Raw genomic sequence first — 17,865 nt, forward strand, 5'->3', positions numbered from 1 at the left:
GAACTCCACTGCATTACTGCTGCCTGCCTCTTGTGCGTGCTGTAGCTCACTATGGAATTTGGCCTCCTTTGTCAATCAGCGGACCAGAGCTGCGAGCAGCTCAAGCAGCACTGGTCATTTGATGGTGCATAGGTGAATAGGAAACAGCAGGCCTTGTCTGGAACAGAGGTCTTTGTCCAGAAAACGGAGAGGCCAAACATGGTTGGAAAGCTATTAGAGTTAGAGGGAGGGAGCTGGCTGGTACACTTGCCAGAAAGCAGCAATACCTTCACCTGTTCTATGTTTCATTAACTCTTCAAAACCCAGCTACTTATGCAGCCCAGACCACAATGAGGAGTATATTAGAACATGCAGTTTCCCTCAAATGACCCGTCGCTTTCATAGCCTTCAATCACTATCCAGCTGATGGTGGCCAGTCTTCAGCCCAGTACCATTGGCCAGGGAAGTCTTGCTACATCCTTCTAGCAAGAAGCGTTTTTAAGCATGATAATCTAGAAAAGGTACTAGGTTACAGGCCCAGTGTAACGCTCCTCCATGCTGTTTATTTCAGTTAAGGCATCATTAATTTATCATGTTAGCCCGAGAAGGGAGATTCCGATAGCCACGTTAATCTATATGTGTATGATCAAACAATAGATGTGTATAACAGATTGCATACTGGAGAAAGGCAGTAGCCCCTTCACAGTTAAATATGGAACCAACTTCTGTTCCATTGCCCACTTTTAGCCCCAATATAACTTTGAATTAGAAAATCAGTTTGGTCTGAAAACTGTCACGTTTACTCAGAAAGCAACAAAGGAAGTTTTTGCAAAGTTAGTCCAACTGTTTTTGAGTTACAGGCCATTAAAGTTCCCCTGATCTGAATGCTGAATTGTCTATCATTTGTCTTCCTCCCTTTGGCTTAAAACAATCTCATTACTGCCCCTTCAAACTTTCCATGGAGTTAAATCTCCTTGAAAACCCATGCACCTGCTGTAGTTAAAGATGTGCACATCTCTGAATTCCTGATAAGAACAGTATGGTTGCTTATTAAGTGGGCAATGTCAGATGTAGTGTCCAAAACTATTTCCTTGCTTTGAAACGCTTGATTTGTGTCAATAATGGAATAGGTTAATATATTGTCATTTAGCAACCTTAACTGCTGTTAAAACAAAGGTTTTGTTTGTACAGTAAAGTAAGATTATATACAATCTCTTTCAAAAATGTTCATTTTCAAAATACTCTCATATGAATCTGCCCCTTCTCTTCCCTGTAGCTTGCTCGAGAGAGTACGTAACATAGAATCGTAGAATATCAGGGTTGGAAGGGACCTCAGGAGGTCATCTAGTCCAACCTGCTGCTCAAAGCAGGACCAATCCCCAGACAGATTTTTGCCCCAGATCCCTAAATGGCCCCCTCAAGGATTGAACTCACAACCCTAGGTTTAGCAGGCCATGCTTAAAGTGGCTCTCTCTAGTATTACTTTGAGAGTGCTTTGTAGCAAGCCGAGAGAGTCATTCACATTATTTAGAGAAGCTTAAGAGAAGTTCAAATTCTATTTCCATTTGCCTCCAGGATCAAGTTGTATTGAACTGTTTCCCAAATCTCCCCCACCTCCCTTCCCACATGTAGAGCCTCAAAGTCCCCGGATTGCAATTTAAGAATGACCCATCCACAGTAAAATGCAGTTTTTTTCCTTTTAACATTAACGTCAGTGCTCAGACAAAACCCATTGCAATTTTTGATTTTTTGTTCATTTTCATTTAATATTTCAGTGTGAAAATACTAGAGAAAAGTTTATCTGTAGACCAACCTCGGTTCTGAAAAACCAAGGGCTTCTTGAATTTTACAGATTTTTTTCTGCCAAACAGAAATTTTACATGCAAGAACACTGTCTAGAACCAATATAGCTCACTCTCCCTTTGTGTATACAGAGTATATATATACACACACACACACAGACTTACACACACACATGAATTCACATATCCTGAGCTGACAAAGCAGTTTCACTGCAGCTACAACCAAGTAAGTGTACTTTGGCCAATACCATTCCACCTAGGCTGGGACAACAATTGCAGTAGAGATAGTGTTGCCATGACGACAGACTTGGAGCCTTTCATGTTAATTGAACAAGCTCTTTCTCTTCCCCAAGACGCACACTACCTACTTTAAGCAGGGCAATGGTGCAGCCCAGGTCTGTCTGTTCTCCCATGAGTCCAGTAGAAACTGATTGTTCTCCCTTGTGTTGTCTGGATACAGTTTGGAACCTCATAATTTTGAATTATTTTTTAAATACCGCCAGTATGCATGGTGTCTCCATGGAAAACTGGCAGACACTAATTTTCAAAAGCATCTGATTGCTGAGACAAAAAGATACATTAAAAAACCTTACAACCCAACTACAGAGTTAAAGTGTTTCAATAAGTTTCCATTTCACTTCCTGACCTTGTTTATACAATTTCCCTTTGAAATTTCAGGAGCTTTCCCCAGCTCCAGACAGTATTTAAAAAAAACCCACCACATTCTGCTGTTTAGGTTAGGAATTTGCTTCATCCTGATGAAAGGCGATGCTCTTCAGTATATATACTGGATACAGAAAGGTGGCACTTGTCCAGGTCTTGTATTGAGGAAAGACCCAAAGTTTGCCAGTTGACAGAAAGAGCTTGACTGAAGCTCATTGGATAATGGGCTGGGAGAGTCCCCTCTCTATATAAATTGATCTTGCCCCTAGATCAGCATGATCCAGTTTGTCTTCCAATTCTGCTTTTCAGCACAGCAGGAATTACAAAAACCTGACCTGAGATACATTATACAAAGAACTATAATCATTGAGGAATCCAACAGTTGTGGCGCAATCTACTTTAGACACTCCCATCAGCTCCACGAGCTACAGCAAAACGTGGATTACAAAACCATTCTTCCTGGGGTATCGAGGGAAATGGCACAGGAAAAGAGTATACAAAACAGTACAGGCACAGGTCTGTTACACTCTATAAAACAAGCACAGAGTACCTGGCTTTTTAAAACTCATAAAGGTGTTAAAAATCCAGACTTTTCCAGAGATTTCCATCCACGCTCTCAATGTGACACAAAACCAATGTCCAAGTGGCGCTTACAATGGTGGTTAGTGGGGAAATGCACAAGCCCCTTGGCAGAATGGGTCCTGCCCTTCCCTAGGTCACAGGGGCACATGTAGCAGCCAAGGATGACACACACACACACACCCCTTTGGTTGTGGTTCAGTGCCTCAAAGCAGCCTTCTGTTTGGCAGGGGATGAGTGAGGAGAGGGCAGTCTATCTACTGAGGAGGAGCTGCTCAGGGTGGACTGAAGGTAAACAGTCTTGTGAAAGAGTCTGTTGCTGAGGAAAACCACCAAGGAGAAGAGACGCAGCTGGAAATGGCTGAAACACAGAACAAATGCTGTGAGCTCCCATCCCAAGGCCTCAATTGGTGTCTCTTGCACGCATACGTGCGTGCACAGACACAAACACATTAATATAATAGTGCAGCAAGAAGCTCCCTTTGTCCATTTTTATATTTTGCTTAGTATATTCTAGGATAATGAGTGTCTTCACAACACAGATTAGTAGATACACTCTACAGTGACAAAGAGTAAAGGCCTAATGCAGGCACAGTTATCATACCCACCCCCTAGGAAATGCAGGATGCCTCCATTCCATCCTTGTATCTACATAGGGAGGACAAAGCAGACCCAATTATTCCAACCTTGGGGTTAAGTCTGTCTTGAAAAGCTTGAAGCTGCAGATCAGAGCTGAGCTGATGGCTGTCCAGGAATTCCAGGGTTTTGGCATACAGGGAGGGTGACATGAGAGGATTTCAGTTCAGTGCAGGTCTATCAATAACCTCAGAGAACCTTTCCCTTACCAATAACGCACCCTTTGGAAATGTTAACACAATGTCCTCTCTGTTAATAAAATCCGGTTTAATTTCCCTTATTTTAAATTAATGGAGGTGTCCCAACTCTATTGTTCTTCCATCATTACATGACCAATATGTTCAGAGATGCACAAGGACACCCCCTAGCTTACCAGACACAGTACTGCTAAAGCCCTGTTTTAGGTCATTGATTCGAGTGTCAGTTCGTCCTGCATCTAGCATTATCATGAGTTTCCTACGGAAAATACTTACTATGCTTTCCCAGGTGTCTTTGCTTCATTGGCGCTGATGATAAATAGAGGGAAAAGAATGGAGAACAGGCAGCCACTGAAAAGAGAAGAAGGCACATTGAGCAAAAAGCCAATTACTACAAGTTGGTGTCATAATAAGGTTACACAGGAAAATGACCTCCCACGCAATGGAAGCTGATTTCAGGACATCTCTTTGCAGGGAGTGGAGAAGGATGAAGCAAAGCACCATTAAACACAGGGGAAATCAAACAGCCCAACTAAGGGCCGCACTGAATTTGTTTAAATGGAGCAGATGGCACCCGTCACAATATTTACAGGGAAACACATTGTGCAGAAACTACATTTTCCAGCAGCTCAGATCAAGAGAGAGTATCACGTGCCGGGATCTGTAGCTTCCATAGGCTGCACCTGCATATAAAATAGAAATTGCTGTGGGCTTCATGGGACTACTACTGCAACCATCAGCACGTCACTGCAGCTTTAAGGGGGACAATCTCAGTCACATGGAAGACAAGTAAAAGGTGTGGCATTGACAATGTAAATAAAGGACAAGTAACTCCGGTAGGATCTGGGCAAGTTTAAATCTTTCCCTGCTGGGATCCACTGCAGTGTTCTTTTAAGTATTCAGCGAACTTTCAGAAGAAGGGACAGATACGCAGCTTGACACTGGAATTGGGTTTTACCTCCCACATATCTGCTGTCTCTGTGTTACCTTAGGCAGGGCCGACAAGGTTAGAAATGCAGCTCATCAGAGAGAAGCTTGTCTGCATCAATAAATTGTGGCCCCTGCTAGCTCTACTTACTGTTCTGCATTAGAAGTATAAAAAAAACCATGCCGCTACCGTTGGCTCCATCTGTAAGAGTATTCCAATCGTATGGGAGAAGGTTACAGCAGAGTCAGAGCAGGACGAGAAATCATAAAGCAGACAGCAATGACATCATCTCAGCAGAGAGAAGATTTCTGAGCAGTGAGAGGATTTATGAGCTTTTCCCAGCCACTGTGCCTCCAGAATGATCAATACAGTGGGGCAGGAAGTAGGGGAGATTCTACTATCCAAATGTGTCTCATAGTTGTATGGCAGTTCGGTGGAGGAATCTGCACTACATTTCTGATTTTAATGGAGAAACCTTCCTTATTCCGAAATGTACTTTCCCCTCCAACTACTTATTAGCAGAGCTATTTTCCTATGGTGCTGTGGAAGCAGATATACTCCTCTGACCTGCAGGGGTTGGGAAAGGTACACTTCTCTGGTGGTCTCGTGGAGGGTGGGAATTTTGGGTGGTATTTGGGGGACGTTACCTCTGCATTCATCACCCGCAAAGCAAGGACGCCCACCCAGTGCTCCCAATTTAGAATCATAGAATATCAGGGTTGGAAGGGACCTCAGGAGGTCATCTAGTCCAACCCCCTGCTCAAAGCAGGACCAATCCCCAACTAAATCATCCCAGCCAGGGCTTTGTCAAGCCGGGCCTTAAAAACCTCCAAGGAAGGAGACTCCACCACCTCCCTAGGTAACGCATTCCAGTGAAAGTCACCTGATGATGTAAGAAGACTGCATTGCAGTGAGAAAAGCCAGCGGTAAACCAAATCCAAAGTAATAGGGCCAGTTCCTCTCAATGTTGGATAACCGTTGATGCATTTCAATTCCTAATAAAAACACAAGTTAACGTACAGAAATTTAAGGAACTAAGGCACAAAAGTTTTGGATAAAGAGCATGTGTTGTCACTAAATCTCATATTTCTAGAGTGCCAGGCATCCTGAATGATCCCAAAGTAATTTATAAACTACATAAGGGAGCTGTAGTGGCCATTCCATAGGTAAGGTTGCAAACAAGTTTCTATTATAAATTAGATTTGGGATCTACCCTATAAAATCCACAAACAAAAGAATATCAGCCTCAAAAGTGGTGTGTGAAGCCTGAGACGACAGTAGAATTTTTCTATCATGCTTCAATAAAATCTGACAAGGGATCCCTGATTTACAACACCATAGAAATAGAGATGTTCTTCAGAGTCTAAAAATCGAATTGTTTTGCCGCTTTTATAGTAAAAAACAGAATATAAACTTGGTTTACTGGACGCACTGACTTGATAAGAAAAAAGGCACAAGACAAAAAGCAGTTGATTAAACTCCAAGTTTAAATAACATCAAGACTTCAAAGAGTAACCTCAGAAAAGCTGGTCAGCTGAGTTAAAATATGGAGGACTATGCTTTTTAAAAAAAATATAGTAGGTTTCTACCTTCCTCCCCACTGCTTTTTTTAAAACTTTCTTGTAAAGGTTTTTCCCCTTGATAAAAATCACATCTACCATCATTGAAATGCAGACACATTTGGAATAAATCTGGCAGTAATTTATCAGTGGACTGTAAAAATACAGAACATTTACGGTGTTAAATGAAGAATCTAATTTAGATTATAAGCTTCCTGTCTTTTTATGCTTAAAATGCCCTGCAGCATATGGTGTGATGCAAAATAACGCTATGTTAGGCTGAAACTTCACTAATAGTTGAAAGTAGGTGGCAAAATTAAGTTATTCCAATTGTAAAACTGAACTAACACTCCTCTTGTGAAAAGTAATATGGAATCTTTTGTCAGCACAAGTTGTCAAGGCATCTCTCTCTAATCTGAAAGGAAAAAGACACCATCATTTCGGTTTTTCTTCTATTACCTTTGCTGGAGAAGGTTAAACAATTAAAACAATTTTACCATAGCTGTGAGAGACAAGTAAATGTTCATGTTCTGCATGTCTGGATATGTGCATTACAGAGCAAGAGACGGCCTGGGCCTACCTGACATTCATCATCAGGCTCCTTCTCAATCCAGAGCTCTAGCATCAGAAACGAAAGTTCTCTTTTCTTCTAGTGTTTTTTTCTCTAGCTGAATTTAGAATTCAAATGGTTCCAATGATGGTAAGATTGCCTCTTTGGATTTAGTTCCTGTTTGACTTAATTCCATGGAGTGAAAAATATTTGGAGCTGAAAAACCATTACACAAGACAACCTTGTTTTTTCCCTGGAACTACGAATTCTATGGTACACTGCAAACCAAGTCAGAAGGGGACCAAACCCAAGGCTTTCAAGTGAGAGCCACCAGGAGAATTTCAGACTGCATCTGGCCCTCAAACAAATGTTTATTATTCTACTCATCTTCCCTGCCGCTTCAAACACCATGTGACTATTTCTCATCTCTGCTATAGCCTCAATGAATAAGCAGGCAAGAGATTCAGGACAGCACAACCAAGAGTGTTCAGTCACAGAAAAACAGAGAAGGGCAGTAAGTCATCTATAGTGGCCCCTTCTCAGCCAGTGTTAAATGGATTGTGAAATGATGTATTCACCCCCCTGGTGTCTGTACTGCTCTGTGTGTTGCACTCACACCTTGATGCCATAAAGGTGTGGAGTCAAGATCCCTATCAGGATTTGGATTCACACTGCAATGGAGCATGCACCAGAGAAGGGTTGGCTGCGATGTCAGAGGTGCTAGACTTCAGACAAGATGCTGAAGTCCCATCTGGTGACTGTTTCAGGTGGAAATGTTCCCATAGCACCTTCTGAAGAAAGTCAGGGATAACATGCCAGTGTTGTAGCCAACATTCCTCTCTCTCAATAGAACAGTCTCTTGGACCACTAGTGGTATGGTTGATCCATTGCCTATGCAGTCCCCAGAACAGCAGGATCTCACTCCCAACTATGAGGTGCTTTGGGGTGCTGCTCTGTTTTATTCATCTTATTGACGTGTCTCCCTTGAGCAACACCTCAGCTCCTATACTCAGACCCATTACTGAGAACTAACATCCAAATGTGACTAAACAGGCGAGACCATTTAATAGAGTAGTACAAGTGAAAATCATCTCCTAGTTAAATCGCTCTTGTGTAAACAGCACAATAAATCGATCAGCCTAGTAAGGTTTAATGCTCTGAAAAAAAAACAAATCTGCAAATACAGCAGAGATTCATTCTCTAAAGAGAGGCTCATATTCCATACTCTTGAGGTGAGGAAGGGAGAGAGAGAGAGAGATCACTTGGTAACATCCCAAGTTACTTGTCTGGATAAAGTGTGTTTGAAACTGGATTGTCCTCCTATCGGGGAGCTTATGCATTTAAAATATTTCCAGCAATGCAGAATGTCTCCAGACACATGCTGTTAGCCTTGGAAGTGAAGGGTAGCACTAACCTTTATTAAACCAGCGGTACTCAAAGCAGTACAGGGAGTAGAGCAGCGACATGTGCAGGAGGCTAACCAACTGGCCAATGATATCAATTGGGAAGAGACTCACAATCATCCCCTGCAGAGGAAGAGAAGAAATTGATTGAGTTTGCTTTCTGCAGTGGTGGAATTATGTACAGCACAGCAGGAACACAATACATTTATCTTCACTCTAGAGAGTGATATGGGAGCACAACTAGAGAGGACCTTGCTTTCTAGTAGTTTTAATTTTATTCCCCCGCCCTCCAATAGAACCCTCCGAACCCCACCTCCCTTCTAGCAAAGCTCATCCTGTCACTTTGGGAACATCAATCAATTTGGCCACAATTCTCTGCATATAACAGTTTCCTGGTCACAGCTCAGCCCTCCAGCCAAGAGGCTTTCTCTTCCAAGGCTGTCACTAATGCCAACAGCTGCATTTGAACAGCAGAATGGTTTGGCATCTCCCCCTCAGCATTTCACAGCTAATATGCACTTGGTTCTCTACTGACCCAGATACAAAACCCAAGAAAGGTCTAATCTCACCTGAATGAGGAACAGTGCTTGCAGTAAGAGGTTAAATAGCATATCAGCAATGATTTTACTGACACTGGAAAAGGGCTGGGGCTTTCTTCCGGAAACCTCAAATGCCAAATCTGCAATGTCCTGAAACAGAGAAACACATTTCGGGGAAACTAATTTACAAAGACAATTAACAGGAGTGACTGCACTACTGATCTGCAGTCAGCATGCCGATTCCACTGAGTACACTTTCAGGATGCAATCTTGTCTTTTACTGATGCAGTAACAGCTTTAGCTCAGCAGCTTATTATATGTAGTAATAAGGGTTTGCACTTTTCATTCAAGGGGCTCAGAGTACATTAGAAACCTGGGTATCATTAACCCCATTGCTACAAATGGAGAAACTGAGGCACAGAGTCCAAAGTCATACAGTAAGCCAGTGGCAGAGCTGAGACTAGAACTCACGCCCCCCACTCCCAGTCCCTTTCTCTAATCACATCACCATGCTGCCTCCATTGCATGTTTTCCAAACATACTGTCAATCAAATAACGGTGGCAAGAAAAAGAACAGTGATCATTTCTCCCAGAAAGCAGCAAGCCATCTCCCCATCATCATGAAACACACTGCACATATTCCACAGTGCACCTGCCAACACACTCAACACAAGCAACTACCACACATCACATCTGGAACAATAACTTTTGTGTAGAAATGTTCCTTTTATGGCATTATACATAACAGAGCACATGGCCTTCCACACTTTGCCCAAATAAGGGCCACACGAGCAGCTTGTTTGAACCAGAAGGCCTTATCTAATACATCTGAAATAAAGCAGGTTACGGCTCATTTATAGAGGTGCCAGTCTGTGGAGACTACATGTTCCAGCATGCAATGTTCCATCTCAATCTGACTGGTCACCCTCCATACTAAAAATAAAGGAGGCTGTGGGTTGTACTCTTGCTCTATGGTCTTAACTGATGCACCCGTAACACAGCATATACTAGGTCACTTGTTTAATGTGAACTCCTGCTCCCACAGCTAACGAGGGCTGTTCCTCATCATCCTCACCTACCTGAAACCAGATGGCATTGACGACTTTACTGAGCACAAAGAGAGGAAGGACCCAAAGGGCACCAAAAATAGAGGTGAGGATGAATTCCAGCCAAGACCAGACATCACCATGTAGCGAGGGGTCACCTTCAAAATAAGAATAAAGTCCTCATCAGCGACATGCACATGGGATTCTCTTCATTTCAGACTGCACAACCTACAGTTACAATGGAAAAACAGCTAACAGCAGCCTCCTTTGTACAGATGTGATATTCTGGTCCAACTACAAAAAGAGAGATAGGAAATGGCCCTTCCTGGTTTTATCTACTTCCCTTCCTTACAGACCCATTTTCATGCACCTGCTCTTTATTTACTTCTAATAATATCCTAGCAGCAGTACTTCCATAGGGAACCAGTGCTTTAATCCTATGGGAACATATGCTTTGGGACTGCCAAAAAGCATCCTGCTAGTTCAAAAGCAATGGCTTTCCATTTCTTGTGGTATAAGCAGGAACATAGTTCCCTCTTCCATCATTAGGAATAAGGTTTCTGGGTTTGACATTTATTTGCTGAAAACATATATGGATGGGAAGAGAAAGCATTCTGCAACTAAAATGTCATGCAGCAGACACATGGGAAGACAGCTCTCGCCTATACCTCAAATACTGTTTTGAACAGATGTTATCAAAGCTGTGTGTTTTGGTTCGCAGGAGATGAGAGGCCCAGAACACCCAAGAAAAAAAAATGGGGTTCTCCTTTGTTTTGATGGATAACTCTGGAAGAGGTTTCTGATACTTGTAGCGAGATTCCCTGACCTCTCTGCTCCTCAAGTGCTCACTCTCATCAGCATTCTGTTCCCTGCTCTGCCTGAACACTCAGAGTGGGAAAAGGAAAGAAAGAAGCAACAATTACAGCATGCACATCATGAGCAGCCCAGACATCTGAACAGTGGGGAAGGCTCACCCAGCAACAGAAAGAAAGGGACCGAGATGAAAGTAAAAGGACAGAATGGAGTAAGGCAAAAGGGTAGAGAGCGACAGCAAGAGGGAAAGGAGATGGACAAAGATGTGGGGGAAGGCAAGAGAGAAGAAGGTAGGACACAAAGAAAAGGGGAAATAGTGTTAAACAGAACAGAACTAGAGGATGGGGGAGACAGACAGGTCAGGAGACATAGGGTAAGGGTAAGACATTTCCCTGTTTAGATACTTATATGGCGTCCATCACTGTAGTGTTAGAGGACCTCCCAAAAATTAAGAACAGTCAATATCACTGACTGTATCTCCCTTTCGTCCCAAAAAATTTATTTGTTTAGATAGTTGGAGCTTTTGTGTGTTTGTTTGTGTTATGTGAGAAGAACTTACTCAGGGACAACGCAACCAAAGATCCATTTTCCCTGAATTTTCAGTGTTCTCCGAGCCCAAAAACACTTGGCAGCCCTACTTTTAGCTTGCCTCACATCAGCAATTATTGGGCATGCCTGTGGCTGTTCTGGATCTATGCTGAAGCTCCTCCTCACATGACAGAAAACTGGAAGCAATGTGACTGTATCACACTGCTAACAAACAGACTTCCACTGATACTAAGAGGCAGACCCCCCAACGCCTCCTGGCATTCGCCCCCATAGTTCAATACAGGTTACTATTCCCATGCACTGAGTTTTAACATGTTGGATTTTACATTTGCTTTCAGTAATAAGGCTTAATTTCAATGGTTTTAATAAGAATCTGAGGACCATGAAAATGAGTGGAGACTTTTCCTGTTAGTGTGAATAGTAATACATAGAATTTGCGGTCCATGCCACTTAACTTAAAAAGCACTTTACAACATTTACATTTGGACTCTTGCAAAATATAAAATGAATTGTCTGGGATAAGAAGTGTTAACAGCTTTAGACTTTACTGGCTGGTAAGAGAATACACCAATTAAAAAACAACTCATCCCATGTCTAATGGTAACTTTCTATGTTACATAGAACTCCATGAGAAGCTACATCCCCAATAAAGAGGAGGATGTACAGCTTGTGATGAAATTCACTCTGAACAGTATTTAAATTAAAGTAATTACAAACAGAAGCAGGATTCCCACATGGAGAAAAAATAACTGGGAAGCTGGGAATGGGCGACAGGGGATAGATCGCTGGATGATTACCTGTTCTGTTCATTCCCTCTGGGACACCTGGCATTGGCCATTGTGGGAAGACAGGATACTGGGCTAGATGGACCTTTGGTTTGACCCAGTTTGGCCATTCTTATGTAACTAGCTTAATACTAAAACATAGGGTTCCAAAAAAAAAAAGTCTTCACCACTTCTCAGTCTGTTAGCAGAACTGCCCATCAATCTTTCTATCTGATACACAATCATGCTAATCAAGTCATTGGAACATTGTTTAACTTTGTCTAAGTGTGCTTTTTAAGGCTGATATGTCAGTTTTCACAAGAGAAAAACAAGAAAGAAAGAAAATCTGGCTGAGATTTTCAAAGAAGCTTAAAGAACGTGGATGTCCAATTCCCATTAATTTTAATGGGACCTGAGCATCCAAATCCCATAGTTTGGTTAATTTTGATCCAAGTCAGTTCACTAAAGAGGATGTGGCAGCATCAATGCATGAAACACACAGGAAGAGGAGGGCACAGCCCAAAGTGAGTGGGTCGAGTCCTGAGTTGTACTAAGCCCTTACATCCCTCACTCAAGTCAATGGGAGCTGCAGATGCTCATCATCTCTAAGGATTTTGCCCTCAGTTAAATACCTGAGAGAGGGAAATAACTCAAGGATGGAGAGGTGGGATGTGGGGCACAGTCTCCTTAGTCTTCTACACAGATGCTAATAATCATTTACCCTGAGGACAGCTGATGTCCTAGAACTCTTTAAAGAAACAAATTATATACTTACCAATTATCTGTGCTGTGACTGACTGAAGTACAGGTATAAATACTCGGTAAAACAAGAGGAGACTAAGCTAAAGGAAAAAGGCAACAAGGAAACCATAAAAGTGGTTTTGTTAATGACATTTACAGGTTCACTTCTATTACTCTTATCTCTATCCATCAACCCAATCTGCAATCACTCCAGAAACTCTCAACTGCCTCAAAGTGTCCATCTCCTGCCCTACTAAAAGTACCATCTTGTCTGACTGCACTGCCATTGCCACGCTCAATGGCTTTGGCAAACTGAGAGGCTGTTTCATATTTGGCACCTAAACACCTCAGCTTCAGATGGGGCAATAACTTTCATCTACAGTGACAAAGATCCATAAACACTGATTTAAAGGCATATTTCATGCAGGCATTGTGCATTCTCTATTTAATAGCAAAATGTTTGCCTGCCATCTATTAAAAATTAAACACCATGACCCATCAATGCAGAGCGCTGAAAGATCGCTGCTCTACTTAAATACAACCAAAATATATAATTGAACTTTTTCCTTTCAACATTTCCATATTGATTCCTCACCCATCATGACAAAGTCTAATGGAAGATGAAAAGAAACAAATGATTTATTAGGCTGCAAAGCGCCTATTACAATCATGAATAAACCCTACCAAACTCATTAACAGCTATTTGGAAAGCTGACCTGAGTAAATGTAATATTCGATTCAGCGGAGCAGCACTACAGACTTCATTTGACCAGCAGGTGAACAAGCAGCATTAGGAACTTGAGAAACAGACTCCAGATTAATATAATGGTCTGTTTAGAGAATACAGTAGTTCAACTATATATTTTAAGGAGGGTCCCTCTTTATATAAAACATCAAAACTTAGAAACTTACTGGTTTCTCTCAATTCATAATGCCTTCCAGCTTAGCTGGGCAGCCATGCTGACATATCACCTTTAAAACCATAAAAGCACTGAAGCAGTGCACTGGTTTAAACTGGTGCTCCAATTTTTAAGTTAGGAAATTAAAAAAAATTACACTTACCCAGAATACGCCTCCATTCCATGCACAACATTGAAAAATCCGGCTTACTATCCGAGGTTCACTGGAGAGCAATAAAACACATGCATGTGAGACTATCACTGTAGCTTCTTCTCTTCAAAGCAAATTATCCCCAGCATCCTGGGTCACTGAGAACCACTTTTATACAATATCTTAAATCAGAATGTGCTGGGTGCCTTCAAAATATATATACACCTCTACCTCGATATAACGCGACCTGATATAACACGAATTCAGGTATAACGCAGTAAAGCAGTGCTCCAGGGGGGCGGGGCTGCGCACTCCGGTGTATCAAAGCAAGTTCAATATAACGCAGTTTCACGTATAACGCGGTAAGAATTTTTGGCTCCCGAGGACAGCGTTATATCGAGGTAGAGGTGTAATACCAACTTAATTCTAGTAATAGAATTTATTAAGTCAGCAGCACTGTAATTCTCCAACAATTCACCACACAAACTCATGACATATGCTCACTGCAATGCACAAGTTAATTTTTCAACTCTTATAGAAAACTAATGCTGTTGCATCAGAAAGTCCATTTCAACATAGTATTAATTCCCAGCAGAAACTATTTTAAAATGGAATTAAAATTGAGATTATATATCAGTAATTTAGAGTAAAAGACTTTACAAGGATATTGTAATTATTCCAAGAACAACCATTAGAAATCCAAGAAATTCAAAGTTAAAGGGTCAATACAAAAATCCCAAATGTTAAGGAATGGAAATGCACAGTTAAAACATCCATGCAGTAACTACTGAATTATGATTAGTGCATAACTGTATCTGCAGTCTCTCCATTGTAATAAGAGTACATGGCCTTCGTCCGTTAGTGCCTCTCCAAAGTTCTTCCATCTGACCTCAGCGATTCCTAGGAGATGCCAGGTGCATTGTTCCATTTCGTACACGAGTTCTTTCAACCTCCCTATTTGTCTCAATGTCCTTACATTCCATGTGGCTATGATGATGTTATCTCTTCCATGGATCCTCTCTGTTGGGGTTACACCAACAGTATACTTGTCACGTCCGCCCTGGTGGGAGACGGATGGCGCAGTCATTATTAACCTGGGCTGCGACCAATCCAGTATGGACATGGTTGACTTGCCCATCATATGGTGTGTCTTGGGCAAATTTCTAACCTGGAGGAGCTCACCCTCTGCAGGCAGTCCCCTTTTAGTCACCTCTTGTGACATGCAGGAGCAGCAGCGGGCCTATTCTGTCCCCGGACCCACAGGGGGAAGTGGAGAGGACAAACATGTCAACGGCGTAGGATTTCTTGTGCATAAAGATATCAAGAATTCAGTATTAGGATGCCGCCCAATATCCAGCAGGCTTATTTCTATCCGTTATTTCCAGCAGCTGGTCCTGGAACCCACCAGAGGAGAGGCAATTCTTGATTTAGTCCTAAGTGGAGCACAAGATCTGGTCCAAGAGGTGAATATAGCTGGACCGCTTGGTAATAGTGACCATAATATAATTACATTTAATATCCCTGTGGCAGGAAAAACACCACAGCGGCCCAACACTGTAGCATTTAATCTCAGAAAGGGGAACTACACAAAAATGAGGAGGTTAGTTAAACAGAAATGAAAGGGTACAGCGCCAAAAGTGAAATCTCTGCAAGCTGTGTGGAAACTTTTTAAAGACACCATAATAGAGGCTCAACTTAAATGTATACCCCAAATTAAAAAACATAGTAAGAGAACCAAAAAAGAGCCACCGTGGCTAAACAACAAAGTAAAAGAAGCAGTGAGAGGCAAAAAGGCATCCTTTAAAAAGTGAAAGTTAAATCCTAATGAGGAAAATAGAAAGGAGCATAAACTCTGGCAAATGAAATGTAAAAATACAATTAGGAAGGCCAAAAAAGAATTTGAGGAACAGTTAGCCAAAGACTCAAAAAGTAATAGCAATTTTTTTTTTTAAAGTACATCAGAAGCAGGAAGCCTGCTAAACAACCAGTGGGGCCACTGGATGATCGAGGTGCTAAAGGAGCACTCAAGGACGATGAGGCCATTGTGGAGAAACGAAATGAATTCTTTGCATCGACTTCATGGCTGAGGATATGAGGGAGATTCCCAAACCCAAGCCATTCTTTTTAGGTGACAGATCTGAGGAACTGTCCCAGATTGAGATATCATTAGAGGAGGTTTTGGAACAAATTGATAAATTAAAGAATAAGAAGTCACCAGGACCAGATGGTATTCACCCAAGAGTTCTGAAGGAACTCAAATGTGAAATTGCAGAACTACTAACTGTAGTCTGTAACCTATCATTTAAATCAGCTTCTGTACCAGATGACTGGAGGATAGCTAATGTGACGCCAATTATTAAAAAGGGCTCCAGAGGTGATCCCAGCAATTATAGGCCTGTAAGCCTGACTTCAGTACCGGGCAAACTGGCTGAAACTATAATAAAGAACAATATTGTCAGACATATAGATGAACATAATTTGTTGAGAAGAGTCAACATGGTTTTAGTAAAGGGAAATCATGCCTCACCAATCTAGCAGAATTCTTTGAGGGGGGTCAACAAGCATGTGGACCAAGGGGATCCAGTGGATATAGTGTACTTAGATTTTCAGAAAGCATTCAACAAGGTCCCTCACCAAAGGCTCTTACACAGAGTAAGCTGCCACGGGATAAGAGGGAAGGTTCTCTCATGGATTGGTAACTGGTTAAAAGATAGGAAACAAAGGGTAGGTATAAATGGTCAGTTTTCAGAGTGGAGAGAGGTAATAGTGGTAATAGTGTCCCCCAGGGATCTGTACTGGGCCCAGTCCTATTCAACATATTCATAAATTATGTGGAAAAAGGGTAAAAAGTGAGGTGGCAAAATTTGCAGATGATACAAAATTACAAAAAAGATAGTTAAGACCCAGACAGACTGCGAAGAGCTGCAAAAGGATCTCTCAAAACTGGGTGAGTGGGCAACAAAATAGCAGATGAAATTTAATGTTGATAAATGAAAAGCAATGCACATTGGAAAGCATAATCCCAACTATACATATAAAATGACGGGGTCTAAATTAGCTGTTACCACTCAAGAAAGAGATCTTGGAGTCATTGTGAATAGTTCTCTGAAAATATCCATTCAATATGCAGTGACAGTCAAGAATGCTGGGAATAATTAAGAAAGGGATAGATAATGAGACAGAAAATATCATATTGCCTCTATATAAATCCATGGTGTGCCCACATCTTGAATACTGTGTGCAGATGTGGTCGCCCCATCTCAAAAAAGATATATTGGAATTGGAAAAGGTTCAGAAAAGGGCAACAAAAATGATCAGGGGTATGGAACGGCTTCCGTATGAGGAGAGATTAATAAGACTGGGACTTTTCAGCTTGGAAAAGAGACAGCTAAGGGGAGATATGATTGAGGTCTATAAAATCATAACTGTTATAGAGAAAGTAGATAAGGAAGTGTTGTTTACTACTTCTCATAACACAAGAACTAAGGGTCACCAAATGAAATTAAATAAGCAGCAGGTTTAAAACAAAAAAAAGGAAGTATTTCTTCACACAACACACAGTCAACCTATGGAACTCCTTGACAGAGGATGTTGTGGAGGCCAAGACCATAACAGGGTTTTAAAAAGAACTAGATAAATTCATGGAGGATAGGTCCATCAATGGCTATTAGCCAGGATAGGCATAAATGGTGTCCCTAGCCTCTGTTTGCCAGAAGTTGGGAAAGGGCAACAGGGGATGGATCACTTGATGATTACCTGTTCTGTTCATTCCCTCTGGGGCACCTGGCACCAAGGGCTATTCTTATGTTCTTATGTCTAAAGGCAGTACCGTTCAATATCACAGTGGTACAGGTCTACGCCCCTACAACAGACTATGACGATGAGCAAATTGAAGATTTTTACAATCAGCTACAAGACATTATCGATAAGGTACACAAGAAAGATATCCTGATGATACAGGGAGATTGGAATGCTAAAGTGGGTACCTACGCACAGGCAGATTGGCGAGATTACTGTGGCCCTTTCTGTAATGCGGTAACCAATGAGAGAGAACTGAGACTTTTGGA

General features: G+C 41.7%; 1 protein-coding gene across 2 annotated transcripts in view; it reads right to left on the minus strand.

Annotated features, from left to right (window-relative positions):
• Window positions 1–1,630: 1,630 nt before the first annotated feature.
• Window positions 1,631–17,865, minus strand: part of EI24 (EI24 autophagy associated transmembrane protein) — a 36,750-nt gene continuing 20,515 nt past the window's right edge. For both annotated transcript variants that reach the window (XM_024209635.3, XM_026657949.2), the window contains exons 4-11: window positions 13,811–13,871; window positions 12,783–12,849; window positions 9,915–10,039; window positions 8,866–8,985; window positions 8,308–8,419; window positions 5,668–5,779; window positions 4,133–4,207; window positions 1,631–3,384 (exon numbers count right to left, since the gene is read on the minus strand). In XM_024209635.3, the coding sequence (XP_024065403.1) occupies window positions 3,222–3,384; window positions 4,133–4,207; window positions 5,668–5,779; window positions 8,308–8,419; window positions 8,866–8,985; window positions 9,915–10,039; window positions 12,783–12,849; window positions 13,811–13,871 (835 nt within the window). In that variant the 3' untranslated portion in view covers window positions 1,631–3,221. The remainder of the gene's footprint in view (window positions 3,385–4,132; window positions 4,208–5,667; window positions 5,780–8,307; window positions 8,420–8,865; window positions 8,986–9,914; window positions 10,040–12,782; window positions 12,850–13,810; window positions 13,872–17,865) is intronic.

The sequence above is a fragment of the Terrapene carolina genome, unplaced genomic scaffold (genome assembly GCF_002925995.2).
Source record: "Terrapene carolina triunguis isolate 2854851 unplaced genomic scaffold, T_m_triunguis-2.0 Scaffold374, whole genome shotgun sequence".
NCBI classification, from domain to species: domain Eukaryota; kingdom Metazoa; phylum Chordata; order Testudines; family Emydidae; genus Terrapene; species Terrapene triunguis.